This window comes from Melitaea cinxia, chromosome 13 (genome assembly GCF_905220565.1).
Source record: "Melitaea cinxia chromosome 13, ilMelCinx1.1, whole genome shotgun sequence".
Lineage (NCBI taxonomy): Eukaryota > Metazoa > Arthropoda > Insecta > Lepidoptera > Nymphalidae > Melitaea > Melitaea cinxia.
Genome location: NC_059406.1, coordinates 887,230 through 906,923, shown reverse-complemented (window position 1 = coordinate 906,923; position 19,694 = coordinate 887,230). Strand labels below are relative to the sequence as shown.

General features: G+C 35.3%; 1 protein-coding gene across 1 annotated transcript; it reads right to left on the bottom strand.

Annotated features, from left to right (window-relative positions):
- Window positions 1-1,234: 1,234 nt before the first annotated feature.
- On the bottom strand, window positions 1,235-3,997 carry LOC123659204. Its single transcript, XM_045594455.1, has one exon. It carries the CDS (start codon window positions 3,995-3,997, stop codon window positions 1,235-1,237), a length of 2,763 nt encoding a protein of 920 aa, XP_045450411.1.
- Between the last annotated feature and the right edge of the window lie 15,697 nt (window positions 3,998-19,694).

Genomic DNA, 19,694 nt, shown 5'->3' with positions numbered 1-19,694 from the left:
ACGCATCGCTTTGTTATATTATCACCACTTTTTACACTATAGACTCTGGTAAGACCGTCAGGGCCAGGATGCTTGTCGGTTATTCGTCCCATAAGCCATTTTCCTGGTGGCAAATTGTCCTGTTTTATGAGGACAATGTCTCCTATCTTGAATTCGTCTTCGCGTTTTAACCATTTCGGTCTTTGTTGCAGCCGCGTCAAGTATTCTTTTTGCCATCTTGACCAGAAGTCATTCAGCAGTTTTTGCGTGTTCTAAGTAGCTCTAATAGTGTATCAAATTCTTCAAATTGTGTAAGTAGTCTCTTCTCTTGTTCATTTCTGTCGTAAGTTAGTTTTAAATTTTGTATTTTATTATTTTTCCTTTCAATTTCTGTTTGCATAATGTTTGGTTTAGTGAACTGTATCTTCGATTGTTGTAACCAGTCTGGCCCATGCCACCATAATTCACACTTTTTCAGATTTTCTACTAACATCCCCCTGGAACCAACATCAGCTGGATTATCTTGAGTTTGGACGTGATGCCACTGACTGCAGGATACATTTGTTGTAACCTCAACAACTCTGTTTGCTACAAACACCTTCCAGTTGTTTGGATCTCCAAATAACCACGACAGGACAATGGACGAATCTGTCCAAGCATAAATTTGAGTTGCAGGTATTCTCATTGCTTGACCAACTTGCTTAAGCAATCTTGAGAGTATCAACGCGCCGCAGAGCTCCAAACGAGGTAAGGATATTGTTTTCAATGGAGCCACTCTTGTTCTTGCTGCGATAAGCGTCGTTTTGTTCGTACCGTCTGGGTAAGTCACTCTGCAATATACTACAGCGCTATATGCTTTGATGGATGCATCGCTGAATCCATGGAGTTCTATAGACTCTCTGTTGGCGCATGTCGTACCTACCCATCTTTCTATATAGATTCCATTCACATGTTCAAGATCAGATCGCAATGTGATCCACCTGCTGGCTATTTTAGAATTCAATGCATCGTCCCAGTTTATTCTTTCAAGCCATAGTTCTTGCATTAATATCTTTGTCAGAACGATGCTAGGCGCAATCCAGCCGAGTGGGTCAAACAACTTTTGGATGTCAGACAGAATGCTTCGCTTCGTGATCACTTCACTGATTGAAGGTAAGTTTAAATTGTACTCGAATCTGTCTTTTCCTAAATTCCATTGTACGCCAAGTGCCTTTATTATTCCATCAATCTTCAATTCCAGATTAGAATTAGACGATCAATCGCCAGGATCAACTGTTTCCAAGAATTCTCGGCTGTTGGATGACCATTTCTTTAGTTCGAATCCACCCAAATGAAGAAGCGCTCTAAGATCTTGACTATTCTTTATTGCTTGTTGCAGACTGTCACTTCCAGACATTGCGTCATCTACGTAAAAATCTTCACGCAATATCTTAGCAGCTTCGGGATACTGGTCGCCTTCATCTTCTGCTAACTTCATAAGGGTTCTTACGGCGAGATAGGGAGCAGAAGCTGTTCCAAACGTAACAGTCAACAATCGGTAGTCTTTGACTTCTTCAGATTGGTCGTTTCTCCACAAAATTCTTTGATAATCTGCGTCTTCTCGGTCAACCCATATCATACGGTACATTTTCTGGATATCAGCAACAAAGCAAACGGCGTGAGTTCTCCACCTCATTATCAGGTTTCTCAGATCGTCTTGCAGTACAGGACCCGTCAACAGTTCGTCATTGAGAGAGACACCGTTGGAGCCCTTGCACGAAGCGTCAAATATGACACGAGTCTTCGTGGTTTCTTTATCATTACGGATCACCGCGTGGTGAGGTAAGTAGACTGATCTATTATTTATTTCTTCTGTAGGTATTTCTTCGATATGTTTTAGATCTATGTAGTCTTCAATTACCTTCGTGTATTCGTGCTTTAATTCTTTATTTTGATTGAACCTTCTTTCTAATTGCATTAGTCTTTTCATTGCTATATCTCTCGTATTTCCTTCTGTTGATTTAGGTTCTTCAGTGTTGAATGGTAATTTGACAACATATTTTCCACATTCATCTCGCTTCTGTGTCTTAGTGTATATATCTTCACATAACTGTTCCCTTTGTGTTAAGTTTCTTTTCGTATCTTCATCAACTTCCCATATTGTTTTCAGTAAATCTTCTATATCAACTTCTTGTTTCATGACCGTTAAGGATTGCTCATGCTTCCTGACATTGATGTCAATTCCACCCATAAGGATCCATCCCAGGTATGTATCTTGTGCGCATGGTGTACCTGGTGGACCTTTGATCAATCCCTTCTTCATAATGTTTACATACTCATTGACACCCAACAGCAAATTGATGTTACAGGAGGCGGAAAATGTTTCGTCTGCCAGTTGAATGCCAGCAAGGTGCGGCCAATCTCTTTTTATTATTGTGCCTGAATGTATGTTAGAGGTCAAGGGCTTCTTCATCACGTAGGCTTTAATAGGTAAAATGAAATTGTTCCATCGTGATAATACATTTACATTTACTTCATGCCTGACTCTAACCTTCGTGGACTCAAGTCCAGACACGATAAGATCTACTGCTGTCTTGTGTAGTTTCAGGATCTGAGTTGCCTTTTCACTTATAAAACATGCTTGAGATCCTGAGTCTATTAGCGCCTTCAATGCAGTAGTGTGTCCACGTTCATTCTTTAAAATTACTATTGCAGTGGCTAATAGTGAAATTGTCTGTTTCCGCCCTGCGTGATAGTGTGACGCAACCATTGCTTTAACTTCCCCTTCTTCTACATTTGCTTGATTGGATGACATCGGTTGATTAGCTACAACATGAGAAGCCGATGCCTCCCCGTAGTTAGGTAGATGTAGAAGAGTGTGGTGACGTCTCTTACATATACGGCATGATGTTGGCAAACGGCACCTAAACACCGAATGTCCAACTCCGAGGCAATTGAAACAGAGCTTGTTTGTTTTGACATGTTCTCTACGTTCGTTTGGTGACATCTTAGTGAATACGTTACAATGGCATAACGTGTGCGCATCTGTACATAAAGCACAACTTCTTTGCTTTGGTCTTTCCGTGGCTGTAACGTGAAGGACTCGTTCCTTGGCAAGCTTCGTAGTAGTGGGGGAGTTGACTAATTCCAACGTCCTGAATTTTGCCTCCAAAAACTTGCGCAGATCCCTCCAAGTCGACAAGTCCTGGGAATTCTCTGAGTAGGAATTTTGTTCCCACTCTTTCTGGGATTCTGGGTCCAACTTCTGTGCAACCAGAAATATAATTACTGGATCCCAAGAATCCGTCGACACCTCCAGATTTTCTAAACTCTGTAATACTTCGTTGGTGGTGTCGAGTAGAGATTTCAGTTGGGTTGCGGCTTGGCTGGTACATTTCTTCTGGGCAAAAAGTCGCTTCAACAATGCGTTTACTATTAGACGCTTGTTCCCATATCGATGGTTCAGCGTTCCCCATGCTTGAATGTAGTTAGCGCTTGTTACTGTAATGTGCTTCAATAAAGTTGCTGCTTCACCTGCCACACTGGTTTTTAGGTAATGGAGTTTTTCGACGTCGCTTAGTGTCGTGCAGTTGTGGACGAGTGATGAAAATAAATCTTTAAAACTAGGCCAGAGTTCATACTCGCCCGAAAACAGAGGTAAATGTATAGCCGGGAGGTGAACTTTCTTATTTTGCAGGTCTTCTGGTGGCGATTGTTTACCTTTGGCAGACTCGACTGCCGCCAACATGTCTTTCAAGTCTCCCAACATACACAAGTACAAATCTTCTTGTATAAAAAATTCCTCATTCTCGAAATATGGCAGCAATCCACGCTCCTCACGAGTGGTACAGGTCAATAATTTTTTATGGGCTTCTTTGAAAATCATCCAGTATTCTTCAATTGTTTTAATTCTAGTTTGTAAGTAGCCCACTTTAGCCAGTCGTTGTTTGGGGCATTTTGATAAATTGAGCTGTGTTTTCTTCAATAGTAGGGCTGTATTTTCCAGTATACTGAGTGCTTGTTCGGTTTCCGTGGCCATATTTTACACGTAACAGTCGAAATCCTCACAATAAAACTTGTAAATATTGATGCGTCGACGTGAATATATTTATTTTTCTTTATAATTGCACTAAGCTTCAACTCGACGCTCGCGTATCGCTTAGGAATGCAGTTCTTTTGTTCTCCCGGTAAGCGGTTCTCAATGCAATGTTAAACTTCCGTGCGGCTCGAAGTCGACCATATGGTAACGTCGTAAGGTTTACTTTGGCTTGTGCCGGCGGATCAGTAAAGAAACACGTCTTTCCTTCATAAATGTATATTGGCAACTGTTTAATCGTAGTTAAAGTTAATTGAGACTATGTTATAAGGTTTACAATTGCAAAACAGAATCACCAATGCCGTTATTTGGCGTTATTAATTTTTTACCATTTGATGTGTGGTATGATTTTTTTCTTTTCTTTATTAAAGAGCTTTGCCGCTACTGTGACTATGTCGCTCTGTTATTATACATTTATGTTAATACAATTACGTGATTTATTGAACTTCATCGATCAATTTATACAATTTCTTTGCCGAAATAGATTCTGGTTTTGTCAATATACTATTACATTCTCCGACATTCGTATGAAACAGTTTATTAGGGAAAAATTGGCGTCTTCTGGTTTCGTTTTTAACACATTCCATTAATATATGATAGGCATCCTCTACTACTCCACAAACTGAACAATTAGGGTGTGGAGTTATACCTATCAAATGGCCAAATTTATTGAATGGAATATGTCCAGACCGCAACCGTAAAGCGGTGACAACGTCTTTTCTGTTCAATAACACTGTGTCTATCCAAGGTACATTGGGCGGGTGAGGTTGTATGGTCCGGTACCAGATGCCTTTGTCTTTCGACCTTTTATCAAAATATTGTGGTATGATGTGGTATTAATCTTTCTTAGACTAGTAAGCCTTTTTTGTGCCTATTTAGAAAGTCAATCTGAAGGGGTAAATCCTAGTCGTGCGTCGGAGCTGAAACACATTTTTTTTTATTTTCGTTAACTTCGCATTATTTTCTACTGTCATAGAGTGCTTAAGAATCTATAAACAGTTCAAATTAATCATTACTAGCCCGTTGGTGCAGTTTGTAGTGACCATTTTTCTGCTCCGCGGGTTATGGGTTTGATTCTCGCACCGAGTCTGGGTGTTGTATATATATATATATATATATATATATTTACATTTGTGTGTATAGTCGACTGTTATCTATAACACAAGCATTAAGTTGCTTACCTTAGGAACTGATGACCGTGAGTTTATGTTATAGAAAAAAAAAAATCAGGTCCTCACATATTTGTTTATACAAAACGCGTAATATATAAATCTTTATATAGCACATAAACGTATTTAGTAAGGGGCCTTCAAGTAAGAGAAAAAGACGAACAACAAGGTTATGCCACGTCCCTTGGCGATTCAAGTTTCTTGTCCTTTGAAACTTCCTAAAACAGTCTTTTTCTTTGGAAACGGAATAGGTTATCTTCGGAAAAATATAAAAAAAAAATGTTAAAAAAATAATTATGTCATAATAAATATTTGTGTCAAATAGTTTAATGTATGTGTTGTCTGTTAGTACGTCCACTGCTGAGCATAAGCTTCCCCTAATGTTTTCCATGACGATCGGTTTTGCGCAGCACGCATCCAGCGGCTTCCCGCGACTCTGACCAGATCGTCGGCCCACCTCATATATAATTACACTACTACATAATTTCATTGAATTAGAGACATTTGCGTTCATATATTTATGCGCCTATTTCATGTATTATTCCAGCTTGTTCAACAAAATAATAGATACTCATGTACATCTATTTATTTATCTATACTAATAGATGGAGTTTGCTGTGTGGCTACGGTACTAAAGAATATAGCCACCCTCTCTCTTCCCGTGGGTGTCGTAAGAGGCGACTAAGGGATAACACAGTTCCGCTACCACCTTGGGACTTAAAAAGCCGACCGGTGGCGGGATAGCCATCCAACTGCTGGCTATGAAATACACAGGCCGAAGACGTAGATAGTAGATTTGCATATTAAAGTTATTATAGTAAGTCTTTAAAGTATACTAGTGTCACAGGTCACAATCGACAGTAAAAAAATAAATACATGACATTTGTTTATTTATTTTTTTATTAATTTCTCCAAACATACAAGTTGACAGAGCTTTGCTCCAAACACAAGTCAATCAAAAAAAGTAAACATACAAAAGTAACCGACAATATACGACGATAGAAAAATAACCGACATCAATTATCGACAAGTAATATACACATCATTAGTGTTAATACAAAGTGATTGTCACATATCAAATTTAAATGGAGTCACATGACAGCCATCAGCTTTCGATTAAAAAAGAACCATTAACGCGGTATATTCAGTGAAAGCTTATGAGTAACACACATTAAAAAATACAGTCTAATTGAGAACCTCCTCCTTTTTTAACTTACACGAAAGACATCAATATAATTTAGCTATTTCCGATGCAAAATACACAAAAATTCTCAATATCGAAGTTACAATTTTGTAACGCCTTTGATCTTACTGAGGTAGGGCACAGCAGGAATTTCCTGCTCAAAATATGGAGTAGCCCGACTGGGGTAGTACCTCGAGCTTACAGAAGATCACAGCAAAATAATACTGTTTTCAAGCAGTATTGTGTTCCTGTTGGTGAGTAAGGTGACTAGAGTTCCTGGGGGGATTGGGGATTGGGTCGGCAACGCGCTTGCGATGCTTCTGGTGTTGCAGGTGTCTATAAGCTACGGTAATCGCTTACCATCACGTGAGCCGTACGCTTGTTTGCCGACCTAGTGACATAAAAAAAAGAAAGATTATTATCACCTGACTTTGAGATATTGTTTCGCGGAAATCGTGACAGTCCCGTACGACTGAGTTCTCTATCCATTGAATGTTTTTAATACTGCAAAGTACATTTTCCACCTTTCGAAGAAGTCGATAGAGCGGAGTTCACATAACTTAGTTTTTCGCAAACTTTCGCTATGTAACTTCGTGACGTACTTAAATACATGTCATCAATCGAATTTGTTTTCTATTTATTTTTACATAGAATTCTATTTCATCCGTATCCACCGTGAGGGGCTTATAGCTTGAGCCGTCCCCAAAGGGCGCATAGGATCCCGTCACGTAATACGAAACGAATATAATATTCATATCTTTGTGAAATAGCGTTTGAATCGCGATTTTCCTCAATCTTAATGTCTGAAAATTAGGTGTATTTATATATTAGTTAATGTCTTTACAACGCTACAGAGTGAGCGCTACCTGACCTTGACCTGTTTTGAAAGATAATACAAAACAAAGATGGTTACAAATGGTTGAAAAAATGATAGTTTCAACTTCGTATGGAAATTTTGGTATTTTACAAACTTAAGGCATGAAGTCATGAAGAGATGAGGGGTGGGTTAGGGTAATGCTTTCAATTTAACCAGTCAGTGATCGTGATCACCTTGACTGGGTCAACCAAATTGGGTTTTATAGCATTTTTTTTTACAATAATTATAATAAAATTAGTTGAAGAAAATTGTTAAGAACGTAAGCTATAAGTATAAATTATATTTTACGCTACAGCACAAGAGATTATTTCTAGCTAATTCGATAATAAAAAGAAATAAATTATTTTTATCAAAATATAGGCATATCTTCCTCAATATTTAGAGCAGCCTGATTAGGGCAACATTCCAACCTTATAGCACACACAGCACACAGCTAAGTAAGATTGGTCTCAAGTATTGTTGTGTTCCTGTGGTGATGTAACAAGGGTTCCTGTGTTGCTGGCGTCCATAAGCTACGGTATCTTCTATCATTCGGACCGTAGGTTTGTTTAATATCTTTGTAGTAAAAATAAACTAACCATAAAAAAAATTAGCTGCCCGGAAAAACTTCGTTCTATCAAAAGTTAATCGTAAAAAAACCTCAAAAAGTAAAATAAGTCAAAGAATCAAAACCTTCTGTGGGCTTTAAGAAGCATACAAAAAAAAAGACGAATTGGTCGAGCCATTCTCGAGTTTTGCGCTTAGCAACGTTCATTTTTATTTATATAAGGTATATAAAGAAGATTTTGTTTGACCTTGCTTACATGTACATTATTTATGTTTATATACAACAGATAACACAAAAACAGGTTATTAACTGGGGTCTGAATACACGAGTACATTAGCAGCTATAAAAACCATCGAGCCTATATTCCAAGGATATCGAAATCTCATTAAAGCGGTAAAGGTCAGAGCGAATTGTAATGAAAAAAGGTTAAGGAATATATTTTGTATAAATTATATAACAACTGTTAAGTTTAATTATTAAGCTTTACATCGATAAAGTAATAATAATAATATTCTATATTCATATGAAATACACATAAAACACTTAAAATCATTACTGCTCTTTTTAACCGACTTCAAAAAACAAGGAGGTTACTCAATTCGACCTTATATATATATATATATATATATATATATATATATATATATATTGCATGTTCGGGGATAACTCCCTCGTTTATGAACCGATTTTGATAATTCTTTTTTGTTGTAAAGGAGGTATCCCTAGTTTGGTACTATGATAAGGAAACCAGAATCTGATGATGGGATCCCAGAGAAATCGAGGGAAACTCTCGAAAATCCGCATAAGTTTTTACTGGGTGTAGTGATTTTGATGATTTTTAATTTAATCGAAAGCCGATGTTTATAATGTGGTTAAATTTAAATTTCATCGAGATCTGATTACAACTTAAATCTTTGATAATGCGTATTCACTTGACTATTTTTTTGTCTACCTACGTTATATTACATGTCGATATAATTGAAGTTAGTTTTCTTCGTTTGCCTGCAAACACAATTATTGCATTTGAAAATAATATTAAAATTAAATAAATAAATTAATGAACATCAGTAGTGTAACCGTTTGTGAATATACAACGGCTGGTCGTAGACATCTTTCTCAAGAATAAAACCAAATAGGAATATTGATCTGATAGAGAAGATTCAAAATTATGAATATTTTTCAAAATGAGTAACAAATTGTAACAATCTCTTTAATCGAGTAGAAAGCAACCAATTTTAGTTTTGATATTTTTTTTAACACTTAAAAATTATACTTACTAAGGATTATTTTTTTATCTAACTAGGTCGGCAAACAAGCGTACGACTGACCTGATGGTAGGCGATTGCCGTAGCTTATAGACGCCTGGTACACCAGAAACGTCGCAAGTGCGTTACTGAACCTACCCCCAATCAGGAGTCCTGGTCACCTTACCACAGGAACACAATACAGCTTGGAAGCAGTGTTATTTTGCTGTGATTTTCTGCAAGGTCGGTACTTCCCCAGTCGGGCTGCTCCATATTTTGAGCAGGACATTTCCTGCTGTGCCCTACCTCAGTTAATAAACCTTACAATTATTTTGATAATTTATTTTATATTGAATATGCATGTAAACGACGTGACGACAAGTTGGCGCAACGGTCACAGCACTGGTTTATGACTGTTACGCTGGCGGTTGCGGGCTCGATCCACGTACGTGACAAACATTTTTATTGGCCATATAGATGTTTGCCGTGGTCTGGGTGTTTGTGCAGTCCTTATGGGTCTCCCCACCGTGCTTCGTAGTGCACGTTAAGCCGTCGGTCCTGGTTGTTATCATGTAGACCTGATAGCGATCGTAACTCAGAGTAGGGAATATATCCGCCAACCCACATTGGAGCAGTGTGGTTGATTAAGCTCTGATCCTTGTCCTACATGAGGAAAGAGGCCTATATGGGCTTGGGATATTACAGGCTGAAGCGATGTATGTGAAAACTATTATCACATAAGTAGTATCTTCTTAGTATCTAATACCGTAGATAAGTAGATATGAAAGAATCTTTTTGACGTTTACTATCAAAAGACATCGGAATCGGTGTCCACCTACACATTGCCGTTTAAAATTTCTTCCGTTCAAAACAAAATAAATATTCTCTTTGATTATGTTAACTAAGCGATCCCTTTCACGCACGAAGAGACACAATTAGACTGTAAATGAAGGTCTATCTGGTACATATGTGCTTATATTGAATTATATACTCGATGATAATACGCACTGCCAGACCGGTCGATAGGACCCTTTATATGAACTTGTATATAACGTGACACGTATACAGAATGTAGGCATTTAAAATATAAACGTCCTTGATGTTATAAAAGTATAGACAGTTCACAGTATATTATATTTATGTAGTATATATTTATTATATGTACCTATTTATTCTTAAAATAAATAGTTTAAATTGCATGTGAAAAAGTTAGGTTAGAATTTCAAAAGATTTAAGGCAAATCCGTAGGTTTCTGATACGATTTAAAGTCATAAAATTCGTAAAAATCAATTAATCCTAATCTTGAAAAATCAATCGAATCCACGACCTTGGAGAGGAGAGCAAAGTACCTCCAGACTGCGCGAACTTCAAATTTGCTTTCAAAAACTGTTATAGGTTTATATATTAAATTTCTTTTTAATAACTAACAGTAAAGAAATTATTTTAATTGATTCAACCAGGAACATTCCACAGTACTGTCAAGATCAATATTATTACCGAATGAACAAAAATGCTTACAAATAAAGAGTACCTTCGGCTAACATTGCCGAAAGAAAGACAACCTGCCAGGCCCAGGGCTTTCTCACATTTCTTTGTGAGAAATTCAATCTTAAATCAAATTGAAATTCAATGAACATCAAAGAAAGTAAACTTATCTCTTATCGCTATTATATAACACACGCACATTTCTGTAAAATGACGCGCAGTGGCTGTAATAATGGCGGACCACGCCACAGCGCACAGCTACATCTGTTTGCCCTCCAGTCAAATTTGTGCAGCGACATTTTGAGAAACACGTGGCCTTAACTAAGATTGTTGATTTTTTTATTATTTTTTTTTTCGTCGTCGTCATCACCTTAGCCGCTGCTGGACGTAGGATTCCCCAAGTTTGCGCCAATCTTTCCTTTTTTTCCATAAACGTCATCCAGCCCGGTGATTTTACGTAGATAAGTACGTCGGTTCCGCTCCAGAACACGCCTGCTCCAACGGTAATCATTTTTGTGACTACGTCAAACAAACATCCGTGTAACCTACACAAACGTGAAACCACGACTCTTTATCAAATTGCATTGCAGCTAAAAAGAGGAGATAGAATTTCCACGCAAGCATTCAGACGAAACATTCTCTAAAACAAACAGCGACATTATAAATATAAACATTGGAAAAAACGGAAAAACAATTAAAAATTCTTAACAAGCGCGCTGTCATGGGAGCTAAGAGCGAGCTCTGAAGTGTAGGAGTTAATGTCACGCTTTTAGTACATGAGGTGTGTTTACTAGAAGGAATTTATCGCCAGTTGTAAATTTTGAAACTGTTATTGAAGGTTTTAGTTTGTTTTAATGCTGTTAGAAGTACTAATATTCTGACTACTAATTAACGCAAAAGTACTTTTTCTGAATACGAGTCTAAAGCCTCTCGAAAAATTTGGCATCAAAAGTGAATTTATTGAATAAGAAAATAAAGACTCCTCACTAAGACAAACACTCAGATCACGAAAAAATATTTGTATCAATAAAAGTGAATGGCGAGGACGTTAGTAAAACTGCCATGTCATCAATACTAATAAAAAAATTGGTTTTCTGTAAAGTTGGTTTACGGACGATAGTGTAACGTGACAACGTCATAACAAAACATCTCCTCGGACGTATAGGCCAATCGAGTGACGATAGTATGTGGAATATAGATAGATGCGGCGCAAGCCTACTGTCACTGAGCAACTAGCATTAAGCGTAACGGGACAGTGAGCGTGACGCAACGAGTCATCCTTTTTGTGCATGCCGCCGGCGCTCATCGATTTATTAGACGTTATCACGTCAAAACAATAGTCGTAGATTAGAAGTTACTATGATCAACAAGAATAAAGATGTAACCGCAAAAGACAATACAAACGGATCGTACGGATCATCTAGTACTCTTATAAACATGTCGCAGTACTGGTATAAGTATCAGCGGTTCAAGTACACTCCCAAATAACACTAAAAACAAAATTTTAAATAAGTGTAACCCAATTTCCCGCTCCACGTAAAACTTTGCTCGCACAATGAGAGTCCTTACAAGTTAAAAGTATAAGTACGAAGCAATTTAGCTTAAAACTTGCTAAGTTTAGAGCTTTATTATTAAAGTTTCGCTTTTAAATGCTTAATTAATTACAATATGCTTGAAATATTATATTTAATTATTGCTATCTTTTCTCCTGAATCTGTTTAGCATTTTATTAAATGGAAGAATAATATAAATAATAATTACAAATTCTTTTTAGAATCAACTATAATTTCATAACAAGGTTATTAAAAACGTTATCAAAAATATAATTATTTTTTTCTTGAAAACAAGTATTTTTAAGTCGTTGGAACGAAGTTCCTTACGGCAGGCTTGACATTTGGCTGGGCGACCGAACTGAAAAAAATGTGATACTAAAACCGTAAGAAAAATATATAACGGAAGTGACGTAATATCAGTCACACGACTGTATAATATGACGTTTATAAAACTAAAATATTACTAGTAAACTTTTTAAAAATTATTTATGTAATTTTATACTGTCGACAAAAATAAATAAAGACACATGTTTTTTTATTTCACTTAATAGTTTGAATTATTATTATTATTATTATTATTATTATTTTGTTTGATTTATTTTATTTTACGGTATTTGTTATTTTCTAAAATACTAAATTTCCTAAATACTTTTACGTACCTAATAAAAACCAATCAACAAAATTAAAAAAAAAAATCAAGAACTAGAAAATATATATATACTAGCTGTGCCCGCGGCTTCGCCCGCGTTGAAATCAGTTTGTCACAAAGTTTTCCCGGTAAACTTCCAGTGAAACTCTCATCAAAATCGGCTTAGCCGTTCCGTAAGCCTTCCTCTTGAAGCCCTCTCTCCATTGGTGAAACCGCATGAAAATCCGTTTAGTAGATTTTGAGGGAATCGATCACAAACGCTTTGGGGGACTTTGTTTTATAATACACTAACTGTTGCCCGCGACTACGTCCGCGTGGTTATAAAGATATGCATTGCTATTAAGCTGCTTAACGCAAATTATTTTTTTATTTCAGTCACTTGAAATGCTTATCACTCTGAGTAACTTTTTCAAACGCACAATTTAGTATAATTTATTAGTTATTTTTATAAAACCTCTCTATACACCACATTTTTAGTTTTATTTTCAGACTGCAGTATAAATAGCCTTTCAGGCGAACTTATAGCTGCTATATATGTTTCATACAAACTATCAAGCCCAATTAAACCCCCTTATCGGTGGAATATCGCAAAATCGGTTCTTAACGGTCGTCTACTAACTATAATCTACCTCCCTGCCAAATTTCATCTTTGTCCATCTTGGATGGATGGATCATTCAGCGGTTTTTGAGTTCTCGTGATAAGTGAGTCAGTGACCTTTCTCTTTTATATATATATATAGATTACGATGTATTAGTTGGACACTTCCTCACCATCTATAGAGCATACATTTTAAATTTCAAATCTCTTACCTTAATAATATAGGACTTTCATACAAACTTCCAACCCCCGTTTTATTACCTTAAGGGTCGAGTTTCGTAAAATCCGTTCTCAGCGGATGTTTACGCCCTATAAGGAACCTACTTGCCAAATTTCAAGTTTGTGCTGTTATAGCTTCGGAGATTTCATGATGAGTGAGTCAACTTACCATCCCCCGTTTTAACCGCAAAAGGGAGTTGATTTCTAAAGATGCATTATTTGGACACCTTCTCACTATATATAAAGCATACATTTTAAATTTCAAGTTTCTTACTTCAAAAACATAGGAATTTCATACAAACTTCCAACCCCCATTTTAGCCCTTTAGGGGTCGAATTTCGTAAAATCCGTTCTTAGCAGATGCCTACGTCTTATAAGGAGCCTACCTGCCAAATTTGAAGTTTGTAGGTGTTATAGTTTCGGAGATTTCGTGATGAGTGACCTTTCGCTTTTATATATATTATAGATATATAAAATTCAACTTATTTTTTCAAATTGTATTGTTTCTATACTATCCGAAGGAACCTGTTCCTACCTGTTGTCCCATGACACAACATAATTTTTTTTAATCGAATTTTTTTACTCTCTAATTGGATAGTGATAAGCAGTAGTATGTCAAGCAACATAGACTTAATTTTGAAAAAAAAAAAAACGTTTAAAGATTTCAAAAGAAAAATAAATAAAATGTACAAAATTTATCACCCAGTTGTTTTCATTTATTTTTTATATGATGCATGTTGTAAATAAAGTAGAATATAAAAAAAAAAAAAAAAAAGAAAATACTTTTATAAAAATGCTGGCAGCATTTCTCCGTTGAATCGCTATGTCGATTCTCTGGGCAAAAAATGCATCAGCCCTCTCCTCACCAGAGTGGAGGCAAAAAGGCGAGGAGTTATCTCTTTTAAAAAAAAATTGCACTGCTACTCCAAGGTCCAAGTATTTCGACTGCAAACTGCACAAAGATGTAATTTGGAATTAGAGATAATATTTGGATTCAAAAGCTAATAATAGTTTTTAAAATTCTCTTATTTGTCAAATGTCAATTACTGGAACACTGTAAGAACAATTTCAATTAAAATATTGACGATTCAATTGCAAATAATTCATTCGCAGGGAACAAAAATTACCTCAATTTCATTGATTCTTTATGATGCTTGATGTTACGTTGTATTAATAATTGAACACTATTTTAGCAAACACAAATTTATTTCTTCGATGTTCGTTCCAAATTGAATGTGTTCTTCATGCATTGTTGTTGATAGTTTCGAAAGATTCGTTGGATGACGAGATATTAACACGATATCACGATATCGACATAGGAATTTTTAAAAAACAAAACTTATCAAATCAATCAAATTAAAATACCTTTATTTAAAAAGTCTTCAAAAGCGCTTCCGAATCGACATTTTACAGATTAAAATTTTTAAAGCGAAGCTTTAGAACGTAGACGTAGATTCTGAAGAGAAGATTCACATGCATAATATACATATAAATGAGACTAGCTGACCCAGCAAACGTTGTTTTGCCATATATATTATGAAAATTTAGGGTTGTATGTATTTTTGTATGTTGTATCATAAAAAAATAGAAATTAAAAATTTTGTCTAAAAAATAAAAAAACAAATTTAGGGGTGGACTACCCCTAACATTTAGGGGGATTAAAAATAGATGTTGGCCGATTCTCATAGATACCGGATAAGCACAAAAAATTTCATCAAAATCGGTCAAGCCGTTTCGGAGGAGTATGGCAACGAAAACTGTGACACGAGAATTTTATATATTAGATTATTATTTCGAATTGTCTGTTTTTAATTTATGATTACAAAACATTTAATTTAATTTTGAAGCGTTACTATTATTATATTAATTGAAAAACATGTATCTAATTTATTATTATAATTATTACTAGCAATACCCGTGCGAATAATTCGCACTAAATAAGTAAAAAAATTACCGACCGTCAATCACGTTGACGTTGTTTCAAAATTAAAGCCGTCATATATAGAGTTTTAATAATTAATTTACAAAAACAAAAGCAGTAATACATTTTTTAGTTCTGGATGCCGGTAAAGCAAACTATTATCTATAAAATGATATATAATTTATGTGGAATAATTGTGAGGTTTTTTCTAAAAAGGGAGACGAACATCTTAACCTTAGCGTAGTAATATATATGATTCTAATCTTAACCAATTTAATCTAAAAAAAGTGTTAGTGTATTTATACACACGTAAGAAGTTATACTTCATTGGTTAGCTTACTTGTTACCTTCTTCTTAGTTGACTAGCTGACTTCAGGGTATCGGTTTTTTTGTGATGGTGTGCGCGCGCTTCGTAAAAATTTACTCTCGTTATGTTTCACTTACGTACCAAAAGAAGTATAACTTCAAAAAATAAAGTAGTTATTAGTTCCTAAAGTATTTTAACAACTTTAATGTTGCAGTAAGACGTGCTTGTGGTATATCTTAACCATGAAAACGTTATTATTTTAGGGTTAAAATGTAAATTATTTTAGTTCTATACATTTCCATTTGCCTTCGAAACTGCGAAGCCCTTAAGACATCTACATTAAACTCTAAAGTATACCTTATTCCATTGAAAATAGAGTTGATTTCATACAAATCAATTAATTTCCTCATTGCGCATTTCGTAGCTTTGTGAACAAGACAATTTGAACTAATACCTAGATTTAGACTTAGATTTATAGTGTCAGAAGTGTATCTAGAGCTGGGACGGTTAATTGTGATGCAACTAAGAAGTATGGCAATACAAATTCTAGTGTTACACTTAAAACCTAGATGCTAGAAGATGGCGTCTAATTTAAAACAATTGCTACGTTTGAGACAGTTTAAATTGTCCTAAATTTCTTTATTCTTAGAAATATAAATTCGTTTCCCATTTAAGCTGTGATATGTTGTACTTTAATAGTTTCTTAAGTTTTCTTGCAACGATATTCGTAAATCTCGTCTTTAAGGACGAACGCTATGCTATTTCACTGACATCGTTAAGCCGTAATTCAAATCTGAATCTGTAGCTTACTTATACAAGATGGGTACTAACAATAAGGCTAGCAATTTTTCTATTGTATTGCTTAAGATAAAAACGGCATATATTCAGCCTGCTGTTAGCTTATCTCCTTCTCTTTGTATCAACATATAAAGTTAACTTAATAACAATAAATTTTAATTATGAGAGTGGTGAACAAATTGCTTTCATCAGATAGTAAGTATCAAAAGAACACAATTTCTTGAAAATAAACATTTTTTACTATCAACCAAAAATCGACCGTTCCAGCGGGGATCGAACCTGCATCTTCGACTGACCGTGTCGGTGCTCTAGCCAATTAAGCTATGGAACGATGTACCCGCTAGATCGAAATTTTTAATATGATGATTTTATATTCGGTCTAAGCGAGCTTGAAAATAGTTTAAAGTTTAGCATTATTAAATACTAATTAATTCCGTATTCACATATAATACCGTTCTGGTTTTGTTTGATATTTGAGTTAGATCAATAGAATTAGCCACAAACGCCAGTTCTATCAATAATTGTTATCAACAATAGTGACGCTGTATTTCATGGAAGATATTACCAACTTTGTACTAAAACACAGTTTATATTAATTTCAAAAGACTAACTGCGGAGTTTCTTGCCGATTCTTCTCTGCAATCTACATTCCAAACCAGTTGTAGCTTTACTTTTAAATATAATAATCACTTTAAAATTTAATTCGTAAAATGACGATTTGAAAGTGATTTTAAAGCCTATTTGAATAAAGTTGATTTTGATTTGATTTGATTTAAATTTAACTCCACCAGAGGTCTCAGTAATAAAGCCTGTTGGGGCTGCCGCGACGCTGTGGTGCCTCAGTGATGTTCGCTGAAAGGCGCGTCGATGACTTTAAAGCCATCATGGGCAAGAGGTGCGCGTCATTACTTAGTCGTTTCCACGGCAGCCACAATAGTATTCTGAAATGTAGATGGATGGGAGAGTCCAATGCTGCGACATTGGATAAAGTTCCATGTGATATGAATGTAAATATAAAAATGTTATTATTTTAAATTTGTTGTACTAACACTAGGTTATAAGAAACATTGTTACTAGCCCATATAGCTAGTCCCGAAATAAATATTATTATTATTATTATTATAAAACTAGACTTAGTGCCAGATAGCTTGAAACTGAGAACGAAAAAGTGTTCTAACGAAGCCGTTACCATTAAATCGCATATATTTGTCTTAATGTTCATTATTACCTAAAGGTTTTGCGGTTCCTAAAGCGGCTACATTATTTCGCTCTCGCCGAGTAATTCTGGTGAATTTTAAATACAAATTAGAGATGGGAAACAAGTTTTAAATACAGGATTCTCTCGACACGTGCACGGTACACGGTCCTTAGAAGGGTATTTTATCCAAAGGTACAAATAATTCAGATTTATACAAATGGCACTTTAGACCCGTAGTTTTAAATAATAAATAAACGATTTACTCCTGTGTCGGGAAACCGGAAACACACACAATACACAAGCACAAACGCCAGACTACGACAAACATCTATATGGCCAATACAAATATCTGTCGCGAGCGAGATCGAACCCGCGTCTGCCAGCGCAACAGTCAGTACTGTGACCGCTGCGCAAACGCGTCTAATGATTGAGCTTTGTAAATATTGCTGCGCTGTTTTGAAAACTGTTTTATTGCTTGTTTTATGGTGACTATCTTTGATCTTGTTGATTATGACGTATTGGTAAGTGGTATGTTACCTGTTATGATAGTTACACCAAGACGGATCACTAATGAAAATTTGTGCATTACAAATTTATATAAATGCGTTTAGTCTTTCTTCAATTAGGCTCTAAATATAGGTAATTCAGGTTCTAAATCGGTCATGTTTAAGGACGCACAGAAACATTTGTCGAGACACGTCCGACCATATCTCCTTAACCGCAGGTATTCTGCATTAAACCCTGGCTTCCAGGTAGGACCGCTTAGATTAAACATTGGATGCGTCCTACTATTACACCGAACTGTATCAGTGTATTCAGTTAATTTACTATAGGTATCAATGGATATTGAGCGCTCGGCGACAGATTGGATCACATTGTGCATTGTACAAAGGTCGTAAACAGAAAATAGATTTGTTCTGTACAAAAATAAAAATAAATAAAAAGTACTAGTACTCATTTTGTACCTATAATTATATATATATATCGATATGTTGAAGAACAGTTAAAGGTCAGTTTCCTGCTTCATATTTGCATGGTTATTAAGATTTTTTTTTACACAAATAAGAATCCTCACGTCGTAGCATATTCTGTAGAGTATTCACACCTGGATTTATAAACTTTTATAAGTAGTTTCAAAGTACCACACCTTTATAATTTATTTTATTTTTCATTCTTTCAATGACATAAGTATAAAAAAAAAAAAAACAAAAGATGATGTTATTTTAACAAATTCTTATGTATTTTATTATTTAAAATAATCATTAATTAATTTTTTAAATTAATAAAATACATTAAATCTGAGAAAGAATGAAGAATAATATATATAATATATATATAAGAATAATTATAGTAACGAACATTAAGCAGCTGTTAATGTGACGTTAAATTACTAGTTTTTATTGTTTAAACCATTCTTAAATATATATACATTTATTAACAGAAAATCAGTCTGTACAACGCTGAAGTTAGTAGCCCGAAATTCAGTACGCCTTCATTAGGAGAATGCATGCAGCTTATATAAATTGGAATTCTAGCTCTTCATATCTTTCAATTATTGCAAGCGAATATACAATTGTATAAACTGTAAAGTAATGACGGTGTAAAGGCCCGCCGTCACAAATCTCAACTTTAAGCACAGGCCATTCCTCCTCGTCACTTGAAATTTAATCAGACCTCTCCAACCTCTTTGCTTAACCTCTCACGCTGTTACTGTCAGAATTGAATATTCTTGATAGTACTCAATTATAGATTGTATGGAATTCGTAATGCGGGTATTGCTCTCTTTACTCAGTCTCATGTCTTGTATGCAATATCTGTTTGCCTTGTTCGGAATTCTGAAATGTTGACTTTAAATGGGGTGCGGTTGGTTCTTGAATACATTCGTTTTTAAT

Coding starts and splice junctions, on each gene's coding strand:
- LOC123659204 (XM_045594455.1), bottom strand. CDS start 3,997: ATGGCCACGGAAACCGAACAAGCACTCAGTATACTGGAAAATACAGCC.